The sequence below is a fragment of the Salvia splendens genome, chromosome 10 (genome assembly GCF_004379255.2).
Source record: "Salvia splendens isolate huo1 chromosome 10, SspV2, whole genome shotgun sequence".
NCBI lineage: Eukaryota > Viridiplantae > Streptophyta > Magnoliopsida > Lamiales > Lamiaceae > Salvia > Salvia splendens.
The window spans coordinates 2,217,938-2,233,906 of NC_056041.1; the positions used below are offsets into that span (position 1 = coordinate 2,217,938).

The window sequence follows — 15,969 nt, forward strand, 5'->3', positions numbered from 1 at the left end:
CTAGGCACTCTCTTTTCTGAAATTTGCCCAGGCAATTTCACTACAAAGCATGCATCTATCAATGATAGAAATGATTATCTACCATATATGACTTGAAGGATTAATGCAGAAGATTAATATGTATGTACTCCGTATGAGTTTGAGAAGTTAAGAACCACAGGGAGGTACCAGATTCATGTGACTAGAATTTGCATTATGTCAATATTTTTCAAAAGCATATGATCCTTACATGGATTGATTAGTACTGAGCTCTAGCGGTCAGGGACGGACATAGCATAGGCCAAGCCGCCGCTTCACCAGGGGCTTGGCCGGTGCCGTCCTCCTAGATTTGCCTACAGTGTTCTTGAGTTTTTTTTATAGAGACAAACGGGAGAGGGCGATGAGGAGAAAAGAGGCACAGAGAAGGAAATGTAATAATGACCTTAGGTTGTGTGATTGAGAGTTGTTGATGGAGTATTTCATTTCTTGTGTTGTGTAATCGTATTAGTTTAGGAATCAATTACTACTCCTATTTATAATTTTATTAGTATTATATATTTTGTACAATAACAAGTAGTATATTGTTTTTATCATTTTATTTATTAATTTCTTTCCGCAATGATTAGTAGGAGTATCATATTTCATTTTTGGTATATCCACCATATATATATTTATCTTTTACTAAGTTTTATAAATAGACCTCACATTTTAATTATATTTTATAATAAAATAACTAATATTTTATTAATTTTTTTACCAATTTGCTTTGTTTTTTTAATATTCAAAATGAGTCAAAGTAAGACAAGTAATTGTTGATGGATGGAATATCATACTCCCTCTGTCAGCCATTAGGATTCTCGTTAACTTTTCTGCACTCGATTTATAAAAATGGAAATAAATACTAGTAAAGTAAGAGAGAGAATAACCATTTCCCCACTTTAAGAAACATTATTCTCTCTCTTACTTTACCATTTCTCCATTTTAAGTATTTATTATCAATTTTACAAAACGAGGGCATAAAAGTCAACTGGACTCGTAATGGCGGACAGAATGAGTATTTACATTAAATTAATATTTTAACAGCTCAATTTGTGCAGACTATTAGAGTATACTACTCCATCCCTGGTTAAATTTCAGCACTGGCTCATTTTTATTTCTGGTTCCGTCCCGGCTAGCGGTAGTGCTGTTGCAGTTTACCCCTTATCATCGCTTCTGCTTTTCTCACCTGCCTAACTGGGCCAATTATGAAGACCTGCACCAAAACCGAACAACGAGTACCATGTGACCGCACAACATAAAAGATTGCTCCTCAGTGAAGTAACAAAGGGAAAAAAGAAATCAAACTTTCATTCTTTTCAAATTGTTGTGGTCTAACTGGTAAGCATTTGTGCCATAACTTGGAAGATCCCAGTAGTAAGTTTATTACAATAGAAGTTCCAAATGAACATAAATAGGTAAGCTAATTGGCAAGTTGCAAGATAGCATTTCTAGTTATGGTAAGTGAAAAACTAACCTTGTCTGGAGGACCCTTGTCGCTTCCGAAGATGATTTCAGCACTGCAAATACGTTCCAAAGTTTCAACAGAACAAGAGACGTAAGCGTTTATGTAAAAAGGAGAGGTTTTAATTTCACTAGTATGTTTACCAAAATCATTAAAGCAAGCATAATGCAATCCAGTGCTAAGCATTTGATGCCATCACAAATAGAACAGGAAGTGTTATAACTTGTCTAAAAGGAAATACCTGCATCCTTCCTTTATTGCCAATATATTAGCTCCTCGTCTCCCGATTACGAATCCCATCTTTCCTGGTGGAACATCAAGAACAGATAGTGTTTCTTCTTCTGGAGCTTGGTTACCAGCAACCAGAGTCGCTGCAGTATTGAAGAAGCAAGTATAACATCATATACAAGTGTCTTCTCATATATACATATTTTATAATTATTAGGCCAGATCATCATCAAACAAACACAAAATAAAAAATCTATTATCAACTACATGAGCAATTTTGACCTAAAGTTCACGCCATGCTGCTCACTTATGACTAAACTTAAATGACATTTCGACTTCAAGACAAGAAAGTATTGATTGGCCACTAGATTTGTATATGACGGCAATAAGTTGCCAAGCAATGCAGCAAAAACTTATTATTCCACCCATCATAAGGTAACCCAATCGCACGGGAAAATTATAGCAACAAATTATTGTGGCACACCAGCTGTATGAAAGACAAGTATTGATATGTATTGTGATATGCGACCAGTTCTGAGTTCACCTAGTATTATTCATATTGGACAATAGTAAATACCAAGATCTCTTCTGGTATTATGAGTGCTCAATTGCCACAGATAATATAAGGTACATTCAATGAAGAACCTCTGTAAATTGTAATTTACATTTTCAAACCTCCATAAATTGTAATTTGCAGTTTCTATATGCCAATGTTTATTATTGTTCCAAATTGATACTTTTCCTAACAATGAGCCTTAGAAAAGCACAAACATGGTTATAGCATACAGTTTATGTCAAACAGTTTATGGTTAATCGGTTATAGCATAAAGGTTATCAACCCATCTATAACTGTTTGAGATAAAGAAATTAAGAAGCTTCCATGGTATCAGATGATATAAACCTGGAACAGTAGGCAGTGCTGGCCAATCTGCAAAATTATTATTGTTGATGCAGAAACAGCGGCAATAAAGTGCACCACGAACAGAAAGAAACCACAAGGACCTCTCATTTAACTTTTCCACCATCTTATGGTAGATAAACAGAAGAAAGCGAACATCATCTGCTGCTGCACGGACCATTAATTCAGACAATGGCCGATGCGCCCAGAACTTGGGATCCTGGGAATAAAAACAAGCTATCAAGAATCTGACAAGCAGCAAACAGCTTTACATTGAACTACTGCAGAGGGAGAATTTCAAATATTTAAGTGTAAAACCAGCAGAAGTTGGGTAAATGCAAAGACTGTAAGGCAAAAGTTATAAGCTGTAGTTCTGAAGATTTTCAAGTAGTGCAATGAAGTGCATATCTTGGCAATAAAAAGAAACCACCATTGGCATTCTGTATCAAACAAAAAAAAAGTTAAATAAAAAGCATTAGATGGAGCTCTATATTTGCTTGGTAGTAGCTTTATACTTTGCTGCAAAGGATTTTCAGATGCATGTTATATACCGCCAACTCAGCCAATTAAATATAATGCGGATACACGGACAGCACCATTTTAAGTTAATCAACTATATACTAAAAAACAAGCGTTACCAGAAGAAATAAATAAAATAAAAAACTAACCTGCCTCAAGAAAACACGAACTTCTTCCTTCTCAACATATGATATGCCTGTGTCAAATTAGTCTCATTAACATTAAAGAATATACAAAAAGAAAGATAAATGACACTCAATAAAAGGTCCAAGAATAGCTAGCTAAAACCAGCTCAAATATAGCATGAAGAATTAGATAAAGGCATGCTGTATGAATTTTAAGAAAAACAAAATGAAGCTTATACAGATCGGATTGAAAAAATTTAACCCAACTAACAGGAACCAAAATTGGAAAGGGAGATTTGATAATTGATATTTAATGGCTACTCTGGTTTCATCATAAATACTAACTAATATAAACCAGTTTAACTTTTTTGAATGCATTCTTAGAAGATATGCACGTAGCTTATCTTATTCACCTCTTTTATAAATAGTGATAATGAACTAATGAAGTATTAAAGTTTTTCTTTAAAATGATTACATAACAGGTTTAGTCTACAGATAAAGGCATCAGACCCTCATTCCTACAACCTTTCATCCACGTCAACATATTTTTACAGAACAAATACCTGACTAAATTTTGCAACAGGTGATTCACACCTAATATATTCCAGTTCAGAAAGTGTAACAAGATAAACAGTGCAGAACAAATCAATTACCTCCATATTGGGGGTCAGCAAGCAGGCCAACAAATGATATGTGGTCATCTTGCAGTCTTTTCTGCCCTTCTTGCTCCTTAATCAAAGAATATGCAATCTGCTTGTGAATAAAGGATAAGAATAGGTTGGTCATTGAAATCAAACAATCGAAAGAGGGACTACAGGTTTACATAAGTTATTGAAGGCAGCAAACAAAGCACAATTGCTATGATAACGTGACACTGCTTTGCAATTAAATTCACTTGCAAGAAGAAAGCTGCCAATGCAAGCATGTAAACAGACACACATCATCAAGACTTTTCAGTGGATATTGACTCCAAGAAGCTGAGACGTAATGAAACCAATATATCTAATCAAGGAATAGATTAAGGGCAATAATCGTCATTATCCACATCATATCAATTAGTTTTCTAATATCAAAAACAAAGGGAAGTGCATACCTGGGTGTCCACAACATTGTGCAACTTAATGCCAAACTGAAAGTATAAAGCCTGCAACATATGGAAGGACATATGAAAGAATTATGTAGTAATATTTTGGGGTACATGAAGATGTAAGGGAGTGACAAATGCAATCACCAAGATACCTCACTATCTCGTTTGCAGTCATGGATAACTTTTGTGATGTAACTAGACTCAAGTGCAGGCTTACAGGCTTGCACAAGTGACTCTTCACCCTGAATGGCATCAACAAGATATATTGCATTTGGAAAAGAGAGCTGCATAATTAAATGCTATTAGTTGAGATTACATAAGCCTCACTTGCAAGCTCTGGCAGCGAAATAGCATAGAGAATAAAGTTTCTCTCTAACAACAGCATTTCCTAAGATGAACAAGAAAAACCTCTTGACATTATTACTATATCATATAAGAAACTAGCTTTAAAAATTAAAGTCCTTTATTTGTTTAGGAGGCAGATCAAGGATCCCAAGTCAAGCCGTAATCATTTAAAACCAGTGATAAATTTGCATTGCTTTCAGAAGCATGAACCAACGACGTGGTATGATCACTTAGTCAAAAGTTTTGTTTATCTTTTCTTTTCTTCAAAGTATTACAGCTAGTTAACAGAATAAAATGAGAAGAAAACCAACATGCATCAATTATACTAGTTCTATGACTAGATCATATGTATTAATTAGGTTGAAATCAGGAAATGACACTCGCGCAGATAAATTTACTGTTCAGTTGACAAAGGATCAAAGTATTATGAAAATTACCTATTAAAAGTCAGAATGTATTCTTTTTTCGGTTATAAACACATTACTTTTAAAATATTAAAGCAAGAACCTGCATGATACAAAGCGTCCCCTGCCGACAAAGATCAGCCCCCTCACAATCGAAGCCTATGACCACTTCTTTCTCAGGTGAAGGGTGCAGGAATTCTTCCGGAAGTTGAGATGCCTTGGTGACAATATGGATAGGAACTGAAGACAGACATGCTTCATTGTCTAAGACTTTGTCACCTGTAAAAAATGAGAGTGGAGGCACTTCTAAAAAGAAAATCAGGAGATTTAGGAAGTTTTTGCTGGAATAACTTGCTTATATTGGCAGCATGTCACGCATTTACAAAAAAAACAAGCCACTATCTCGTCAAACTTTTGCCTCCTACTATTTCAAACTAAGATAGCAATTAATGGATCGAACATAAATCCAAAGACCACACAAAATACAACCAAGCTTCTGCTCTTCAACAACATCATTATTATATCGGATCAAACATTTATGCTTCTGCTCTTCCAATAAATGAGCAACCTGCTCTATATTATTAAACAATATTTTCAATAATCTCAACTCCTTCCAACAGCCACGCAAATTTACGCTAACGCCTAATCCAAATTCCACAAACTCATCGATCGTCAACAACAATCCATGGTGATTACGAGAAGCAGAAGCTCAAATGATCCAAACGCACTAAACCTCTAATCAATACGACTAAACATCCTTCTCCCGATCAAATAAAACGCCTAAATCTTGAAATGCACAAAGAAAATAATAAAATGAACTGAAATTCGCCATTAGCTCCACAAATTCAGCGCATTATCAGATATCACCGATTTCATACAAGCGATAAACAACCGGTGAAATCAATGCAAATGCATGTAAAAATTAACTATGAAGATCAATTCAAATTAAACACAAATACTTATCTGAAAAAAATTGGAAAAGGAAATTCACCTGAGTCCGGGAGAGGAATGTGGGTCTCGGTAGGGGACGCCATGTCAGTAGTTTGGAGATTCCATCTGGATTCAGCTCAATGTGTACGTACAAACTTCATATCGCCTACGGTTCCTTGAGTCCGGTTCTGTACAGTTCCATAAAATAACTTTATAAAATATACCCAAGAAATAAAATAAGAGTCGTATTTGATTTCTCATATTTTTATTGGGCCTAGTATTTTTATTTATATTTTTTGAAATAACTTTATAAGTATCCTACTGGTTATTAAAATGGATATATAGTACTATAGTGTTTGGTAGCTCTAACTTTAAAAATTATTGCTAGGTATATTATTTTATTTAGTAGGAAAATAATGATCCAACTTAGAGCATTCATACTGGGCGGGGACAGTAGTCCATCCCTTAGCCCGCCCTATATTAATTTATAATCCTCTATATGTCAACATTTCATAGTCTCACTCATTCAATTGTAAAACACCATAAATTAAAGGTAAATCTTACAATTATTTAATTTTTTTTAAAAGTTACAAACATAGGAAATAGTGGAAATAAAAATAAGTGTTATTCAAGTTTGGGAAATCTTCGGGATTCATCCTTGAATTACTAGTGAGAGAGAATATGAGATAGGGGAACATAGTGGAGTAAAAGGTGTGAGAATGAAGGTAAAAAAAATGACGATATATATAGAGGAAAATCATCATTGGACTCCTGCAATGAGGCGAACGATCTATCGGGCGTGACCATCGGGCGGAGCATCGTTTGGCCACTTGTAGGGGCGAATGATGCATCATCCGCCCAATTGTGAATGTTCTTAATGGTTCTCATATGAATAATTTATTAATAATTTTTATTTTATAAATACTTCACTTCCTTAGTTTTTTATATATGTACTATACTATATAAAATAAGGTTGTACAATTGTATTTACATTATAAATAAAAATAATATTCTTCTGGGCCATACAATAAAACTATGATTGGGCTGATCTTAATGGGCTTGATCCATCACTGCAGAGATGAGAGAGTAAAACCACGGTAATCTTTCATTTTACACGGAATAAAACTGTTTCTCGCTCTCTCAAGCCGTTATATAGTATTTACTACAGCTGTAACAACAAATTGCAACTAAAAACATAACCGTCTCTTCCTTCAAACCGCAGTAGTCTTTTTCTCTCTACGCTGTAACCTTGTTGCTAGATGATTCTAGAAACTTCTAAACTTAAGTAAATAGGGATGATTTTTTTTTTAATTTATATTTCTGGTCGTAGTTGAATCAATGATGTTGTCGGCAATGGATGTGATTTAGTTCACTGTTTAAATGATATCTTTGTGAAAATTGTGATTTAGATTTTGTAATTATTTCAAATTTTGTCATTTGTGTGTTTAAAATTAAAATGAGTATAATTTGTTTATTAATTGTATGTATCTATAATTCGATTTTTACAATGCATAGGTAAATGAATATGCCTTATGAAAGATTTTGTGATACACCATTACCATAAGTCCAAGTATCAAGGACCATGTTTATAATATTTTCATATGTATAATAATTTTGAACCAATAAATGCAAGGGTAAAACCCACACAACAAATTCTCAACACGATATCGAGATAAAATAATATTCAAAGTACTTGTTATACACCAATGAAATTGAGAAAAATAATGTAGCATGTTGAAAATGAGAGAAATTTAGAAATTAGAGGCCTTGTTCGATGAGATAATCGCCGATCCTCTCAACCACCACATTGCACTGCCCCGGCGTCATCGGCTCATCGTAAATCCCGATCAACAACGCCTGATTCGTCTTCTTCACAGTGATTCCACCAGCACCCTAACCAATAGGAATATAGTAGTTTAAAGAAAACTAAACTAAAAACATATACTTACATCATAAGTACAATATTAGTATACATCATACAATATTACTATATTAGTACATCATGGTTGAGAGACTTTTGTCAAAGTGTTCATCAAATTAGTGTAACATATGTTGTCTATACATGTTAATTATATAAACATGGATTATTCTATATCTACAGGAGATATGATGATATTTTGATTGACAATAGTAAAAAAGATTACCTTCTTTCCTCTTATTACAGCTCCTGGTTCTCCTTGTATAACCATATATTTAATGCCACCAATGTGTAGTCCTGTTGGAGCAAGTTTTCCTGGTTCTTCAAAATCTTCCATGATCGCAGCTATTTCTTCTGCTTTAAACTGCAAGTAATTCCATCATAGAAAATAATTTAAATAAAATAATACTCCTATGTCAACTACCCTTTAGAATTGTTGATACTTTTGATTATTAAGTAGGTCTGTATCATCTATTCTAATCCTCTCATCCTTACTTCACATAAGTCAAAACTTCAATCAACCAAATCAGCATCCATTTCTAATTATTTTCAACACATACTAATTAACAGGATGGTATGAATTTAGACCATGTTAAAACACCCTATAAATAACAGAATACATTCTGAACTCTCACTATAACCAGGTCCATTGGTGCTTTCATCTAGTAGGTCACACACCATTGTTCAATCCACACATCCTTGATTCCCATACTATTATATTTCGATAATCCAAATCATCCATTTCTCATTATTTTCTACACATATCTAGCAAATGCCCTAAAAATAAAATGAAATATTTTCCTGTTACAATTTATATGATTGTTTTTCTAATTTTGATCTGCCTACAAAATTAGTCCAAGATTATTGAGAACTGATCTGGAACTGTAGCTATTCTGTTCTGACTTCGCATTGATAGGTCGCGAGTTTGAATGACCACTTATTCAATCCACAAACACTTACTACTACTTCCCAACAAGTCAAGATGTCAATCAATTAAATAAATCCATTTCTCATGATTTTCATTTTTCAAGTAACAACATCAAATAGATTTAGCGAGAGATGAGGAAGAACCTGAGGGAAAGTGGCGCTTTGAGCCCAAACGACGCCGTCGTGGCCGATGATAGCTGCCGAAGTCAGATGATTTCCGTCGATCTCACACATCAAGTGATCGTCGACATAGCTCTGCCACGACATCTCTTCTTCGAAAACAACAGAGCACAAAATTTATAAGATTTTTACTTTGATTTTGCTCTTGCTGAAATGAGCTTGCCATTTTCCTTAAATATTTATAGGGAGTTTAGGAAAGTCGCGTGGAGTTTAAGCTGATTCGTGGCGCCACAGTTGTTGATGCTTTTTTAGAATTGGTTGCTGCCATACTGCTTCTTCATAGCGTTCCCACGTGACAGCGTTACATTTACAAATTATTCCCACTACATTCCTAAATGGGATAATACTCCAAAATTAAAGGCGGCCGGATCCCCTGCTGTGGTGAGAAAACGGTACCGTGTTGCATCAATTACCTCAGTTTTTTCATTTTTCAGTTAAGTGCTAGTATAACATTTTTCAATTACATCAATGATTTAAGTATATAGTATTATCAATGCTTGAAAGCCAATTTATATTAAAATATAGCAATCTCAATTGTAATAAACTAATATTACACTAAGAAATAATTTCAAAACGTAATTAAAACTCCTTTTGTATTATTCTTTAAATTTTATTTAGTGTATTATCATAATTGAGAGTTAATATTGTAAGTGATGTAAATTAATATTTTAAATTTTTTTGATGATCTCATAAATTCTAAAATTGAAATAAAATCATACTCCTACTATCATATTTTTTTTATTGTATATACACCTTCCGTCCCAAAGGTAGTTAAGTCATATTTTTTTCGCGTTGGTTGTCCCAAGGTAGTTGAAATAAAATAATACTCCTATATGGAAATAATCTAATTTAAATAACAAGAAGTAGTCCTGTAAATAACGTGCCAAATTATCGAAAAAAACCATGTACATTAATGAAATTATCGCATGTCCTTGAATTTTAAAAATTCAGCAGTAAACACCATGAATTTTATTAACTTTCTCAATATTCCTATAACAAAATATTCTAATATCTTATAAATAACGGAACACAAAATAAATACTTGGAAAAACTGAGAAATGTTAAAATTTGTGATACTTACCGTTAATCTTCAAAATTGCAGGACAAATTGGAATTTGGCCAAAATTCATCGTAGATTCGTAGTTTTTCACCAAACAATCCATTTCTCATGCATTTTCATTTTCGATCAACAGAAAACTACAAAGATGAAAGAGAGTTAGAGAGATAAGATGAACTGATGAAGAACCCAAGGAAAATTGGCGCTTTGAGCCCAAACGACGCCGTGTGGCCGATGATAGCTGCTGAAGTCAGTTGAACTCCATTGGATTCAAGCATCAAGTGATCGTTGACATAGGGTTGCATCCACGTTTTCCTCATCCAAAACAATCAAAATCAAAGCTGAAAATTAAGATTTTTACTTTGATTTTTCTCAATGAGCTTGAGAATTTCATTCCGATTTATTTAAATATTTATTGGCGACACACTATTAAGATTCGCTAGTTCGCTACAATCATATTTCAAAATAATCTCTAAAAATATTTCGGATTTATTAAAATACTTATATGTGATTTTGGAAAGTCGCGTGCTAATTCGTGGCGACACACCTATTAAGAATCGCAATAGCTAAAATATTCCCACTACATTTGCAAATTATGAAAGGGAAATACTCTAATAGTATCATGATAATATCAGTTGATAACTATTTTAAATTAATAGCCGACAACTATGTCAACAACCTATGTTATGGATATTCACTAAATGTAGTTGACACATGTCTGTTAACATGTATATTTACATATCAACAGAAGACATACGCATACATTTAGTTGGCATACAAATGTATCCGTGTTGACATCTATAACGTAGGTTGTTGACATATATGTCCGTTATCAATTTAAGATAGTTGTCAATCTAAATGGACCCAGTTTATAATTTATTCATTATTTGGCGTATCTTATCATTCTATGTGCGATTTTCCCATCTAATAATATAATTGAAATAATATGATATTTAAATCACAAATTAAAATAATAATTTCGAACTAATAATTAAAAGATAAGAAAAAATCAGTATAATAAATTCTCAAATTAATGACCAAGAAACTTGACATGATCGCATTATCAAATAATATTCGAATTACTCATAAAACACCATTAAAACGAAGAAAAATAATGTAGTATGTCGAAAATGAGCATTATTAGAAACTAGTAGTCTTGTGCGATTAAGTTGGCGGTACTGTCAACCACCTCAATGCAATGCGCCAGCGCCAACCTTTCGTCGTGTATCCCGACCACCAACGTCTGATTCGTCTTCTTCATCGCGATTCCTTTGGTACCCTAACGAATAGAAAAAATTTGGAGAAAATTAAACTTAAAGAAATTGTACTAAAAATATAAAATTTGATTAGAGTGTTGAATGGACAATAATGGCTAGATTATAACCATAATGTTTGTGCATCATCTTTGAGACCTGAGGAAATCTTGTGTTAAAATGGTATGACACATCAATATCAAGTTTGTGTATATCTAATTAGTGTAACATATGTTGTCTATGTGTGTGGATTATATATACATATATTTTATATTTACAGGAGATGAATATTTTGATTGAAATTAGCCATAATAAATAAATTTTTTAAAAAAGTACTATTACCTTCTCTCCACTAATTACATCTCTTTGATTTCCCTGTATAAAAGTATACTTAGTGCCACCAATGCGTAGGCCTTTTTGAGCAAGTTTTCCTGGTTCCTCAAACGCTTCCATGATTTCAACTATTTCTTTAATTTTAAACTGAATTTAATTCCACTAATCAAACAAAAAATCATTGTATAATTCAACTGTAAACTGAATTTAATTCCATAAATCAAACAAACAATCGTTGCATACTTCACACCTTCCAAAGTTATTCAAATCAAGACATAATATTAGCACATCATAACAAAATAAAATAATTCTCCTATATATATATCGAAATCATCCATTTCAATTACTAGATGTCCTATAAATAAAACATGCCAAATTATAGAAAAAACATGAACTTTAGTAAAATTATAGTCCTTACTAGCAATGGCGGACCTACATGGAGGCATATATAATTAGGGATGTCAGTTGGGCTAACCCGCCTGAGTTCGGGCCAATCCACTCGAGTTTTCGAGCTATATGGGCGCGGGTTATTCGGGTTTTGAATTTTTTGGGTTATAATTTTTCGACCATAACCCTAATCTTCGAGTTTCGAGCTAACCCACGGGCTATTCGGGTCAAAAGTGATCTTACGTGCTACTTTCTATCAAATCCAATATTCTAACTTATAAAAAAACAGATTGTCGCAAGTAGTAAAGTATTACCAAAGTGATCAACAGAAAGAAAATAATAACAATAGAAAATAGAAACAAAATACATAAACATATCGCTTAATTAGTAGCACACTTGAATCTGACTACAATTAAATGAAAATCATGCATATCAATGGAATTGAATGACATTTTTAATTATATACCCGAAAAATAAATTTTAAGCAATTAAAAAAATAGTATAAATAGTAGTATGTCAAAAAATAGTACTTCATATCAGCCATATTTCATATAACCCTAACCTTCAATTTGATAGAGGAGACATAATTATCATATATACTTCATATAGATATATAACCCAAAATTTTAATCATATTTTTTTATTTTAAATGCTCAACCCATGGGCTAACCCGCAACCCACTCGGGCCAGCACGCATAACCTGCTGACCCGAACGAGCTTGCCCATGTAGCCCACTCGAGTTATTCGGGTCGACCCGCGGGTTTCGGGCTAGATTGACATCCCTATATATAATGTTGATTTTTGAGGTATACGTGTTTCAAATTAATGATATAGTTGAATTTATAAGTTAAGTGTATTGAAGAAAGTGATAAAAATTAAAGGATGGGTTGTCTTAGAAAATGACAATTTCACACAACTGAAATCTGTGGAAAATGTCTATCATTCCCAATCCAATTCTCGTGATTTTCATTTTCGATCAACAGAAAACTAAGAAGGTGAAATAGATTTAAATAGATAATTAAGATGAAGAACCGGAGGGAAATTGGAACTTTGAGCCAGAACGGCTCCGTTGTGGCCGATGATTGCTGCTGAAGCGAGTTGAACTCCATCGGACTCAAACATCAAGCAACGGTCTAGATAGGCTTGCCACGTCGACATTTTCTTCTTTAAAAAAAATAGACGAAAATTTAGATTTTTTGCTTTGATTTTTCTCAATGAGCATGCGATTTTCCTTCGAATTTATTTAAATATTTATAGGCGATTTTGAAAAAGTCTCATGTATTCGTACGTAATCTAAGAATAATATCCGCAAGAATCATATTCATACGTTTGAAAACTTTCTTGTTCATGCGTAATTTATTAAGAATCATATAGAATCACATTTCGAAATATTATACAGTATTCTCTAAAAATAGTGTACTTTCTTTACAAACAAGTACTCCAGATATTACAAATATTACTATATTTGAAAATTATCAAAGAGAAAATACTCTAAAATTAAAGTGGTGTCTAAGATAAAATTAAAAGTTCATGCTGATATTATCGTTGAAAATTGTAATCTAGTAAGAATCATGTTTTTGAAATATTACAATCTCTGAAAATATTGTTTTTGTAACAAATAAAGAGACACAACAAATATTCCCACTACATTTCTAAAATGAAAGTGGTGTCTAAGATTTTGACCATTGTATATGAGACAACTAAAAAACTAAAAAGTTGTAATTTTTATATTTTAATTTTAAAAATTATCTTATTGATCACAACTCAATGAAATATTATGGTTGAAATGATAATTGCATAGATTATTTTGTAAATCAATTAATAAAGAGTATTTCGGATATCAAGTTATACAGACTAGATTACAAAGTAAACACTATGGTGGTGATAGGTTGCCAAGATAAAATAATACCAATATATAATTTAGGATTGAGTTGTGAGATTATTTTAATCGGGAGTTAGCTATGACTAATTATCCCTTAATTATTCATCTAAGATTAAATTGTGAGATTAAACTTCATGAACCAAACACACTACGGACACGTTTGGTTCAAGAAATGAGATATCACAAGATAGTTATAATGAGACGGAGTTTTCGAGCCGGGGTAAAGATAATGTAAGATAGTGTAAAAAGTTGGATATTTATAGAGTTGTTTGGCTTATAAAACATCTTTGGTTTTGTGTCTAGATAAAAGTCGAAAAGGCAAAATTACCCTTACATATTATTATCATTATTAGTATATGTTTTAGTTCATTTAATTGCCAATGCTTTACTTAATTTTGTAAATTTAAGATTGATTTATTAAATTTCATCATTAGTGGCAATTTAGGGCAGATTAGTAATTTAGCAGTACTGGTTAATATACAATTCTATTTATATATTTTAATTAGCTACTACATTAATACACGATTCAAATGTTTTAGTTAATTTAGCTTAGTTCAGTCATTAAAAACTATGACATTAGTCTTGAAAAAAATGCAAGCTCGAGAACTCAACAGATATTAGCCCAAACAAATTAAACAAGAAGTTGATGGAGCAAAAGTCTAACAAATTAATCGAACACTAAAACACAAAGAACATTTTATTTTTGCAAAAAAACATATGAATTAATCCGATCATATAAAATCCAGTTATCTTCATTATTTCAATTTACATAAAATTAAGGCCTATTCTATATTGATCCTATTTAAAACCTCACAAAATTACCCCAATCCAAGAAGTCAAGAACATAGGAAAAACTTTGGCTCAGATTCGATTGTGAATCGTCACAACCCACAACCACCACCCACTCGAATCAGAATATCCAACAACCGAGTTAGCCTACGGCAGCCATGGAGCCACTACCACCAGCGGCATCAACTGCCGCTACACGATGGAGAAAATGACGATTGTCATCGGTCGATGGCACCATCGGAAAAATATGTTGCGAGATGAGAGGGCTGACAAAGTAGAGAGGGAAAGGCCGGTGAAGTTGGGAGGGGAGAGAGGAGAATGGAAGGCAAACAATCGAGAGGGGGATAGAAGGGCACACCAAATTGAGGTTGAGAGAGAAGTGGAAGAGAGAGAAGAGGATATAATGGAGAGAGAAATTTTAATACAACTAAACTTGCTTTATCGCAGGGGAGGCAGAGATTAATAACTGGACTATACAGTGAAAATAACGCGGTTCGAGATGGGCCGACAAAAATTAACAAGTGCCTCACTTTTTTCTCATTTTGCAAACCAAACATCAATATTACACTGTTTAAGCAATATAAATTGTCTTTAACTTGACTAAACATATTAACCAAACGACTCCTACAAATTTAATTCTGGATACAATCTTACAAACCGAACACCCCCTATATATAACTATTGCTAGATTATTTCGTAGATCAAACTAGAGAGCACGCTTTTAGTTCATAATACTAATTTGAAAACACGAAGTGGATCTAAACACTATTATAGTGAACTAAATCCTTCACAGAGTAAATCATTTGAAGTAAATCGCTCTTATAGCAAACTTAATTCGTGTTATCTAGTTATGCATTTAAAATTAGTTATAAAGGATCATCTTCATGATTTCACGTCTTGTTGTTTTAGCAAAGAATATATAGTTTACATAATACTATATGTAATACTCCTGGGCTGAGCTTCAGATGGTTCTGGGCCTAGGCCGGGCTCGGGATTACAAAATTTTCCAATTGAAGCCCATCTTAACTAATGAGTCCAGCCCATGCCCATGCCCACTTCATTTCACTGGTGAGCCGGGCTTGGATCGAGCTGAGCCGGCCTAGTTGACAACTCTAGACGGTGGGAGTATTTATCATTACTTGTAAAATATTTAAATTACTAGTTGATAAAGGCAGTTAACATTACTCATCACTACAAATCTACTATAAAGTAGACAACAGTAGAGTG

The 15,969-nt window shown here is 33.2% G+C and overlaps 2 protein-coding genes across 3 annotated transcripts; both read right to left on the reverse strand.

The window, feature by feature from the left end:
* Positions 1–727: 727 nt before the first annotated feature.
* LOC121750218 (piRNA biogenesis protein EXD1-like) lies at positions 728–6,177 on the reverse strand. Of its 2 annotated transcripts, none has more exons than XM_042144712.1 (10): positions 6,078–6,177; positions 5,190–5,365; positions 4,490–4,621; positions 4,344–4,394; positions 3,904–4,000; positions 3,275–3,321; positions 2,610–2,826; positions 1,722–1,851; positions 1,493–1,535; positions 728–1,231 (listed from the first exon to the last, which is right to left on the reverse strand). In XM_042144712.1, the coding sequence occupies exons 1-10, from the start codon at positions 6,118–6,120 to the stop codon at positions 1,151–1,153; spliced, it is 1,017 nt and encodes a 338-aa protein (XP_042000646.1). In that variant the 5' UTR covers positions 6,121–6,177; the 3' UTR covers positions 728–1,150. The 2 variants fall into 2 exon arrangements, with proteins under 2 accessions (XP_042000646.1, XP_042000645.1); XM_042144711.1 differs by having other exon boundaries at positions 5,190–5,392; positions 6,078–6,163.
* A 1,490-nt stretch (positions 6,178–7,667) lies between these two features.
* Positions 7,668–9,198, reverse strand: LOC121752522 (profilin-4). The gene is made up of 3 exons (XM_042147642.1): positions 9,006–9,198; positions 8,161–8,298; positions 7,668–7,909 (listed from the first exon to the last, which is right to left on the reverse strand). The coding sequence occupies exons 1-3, from the start codon at positions 9,126–9,128 to the stop codon at positions 7,775–7,777; spliced, it is 396 nt and encodes a 131-aa protein (XP_042003576.1). The 5' UTR covers positions 9,129–9,198; the 3' UTR covers positions 7,668–7,774.
* Positions 9,199–15,969: the final 6,771 nt, after the last annotated feature.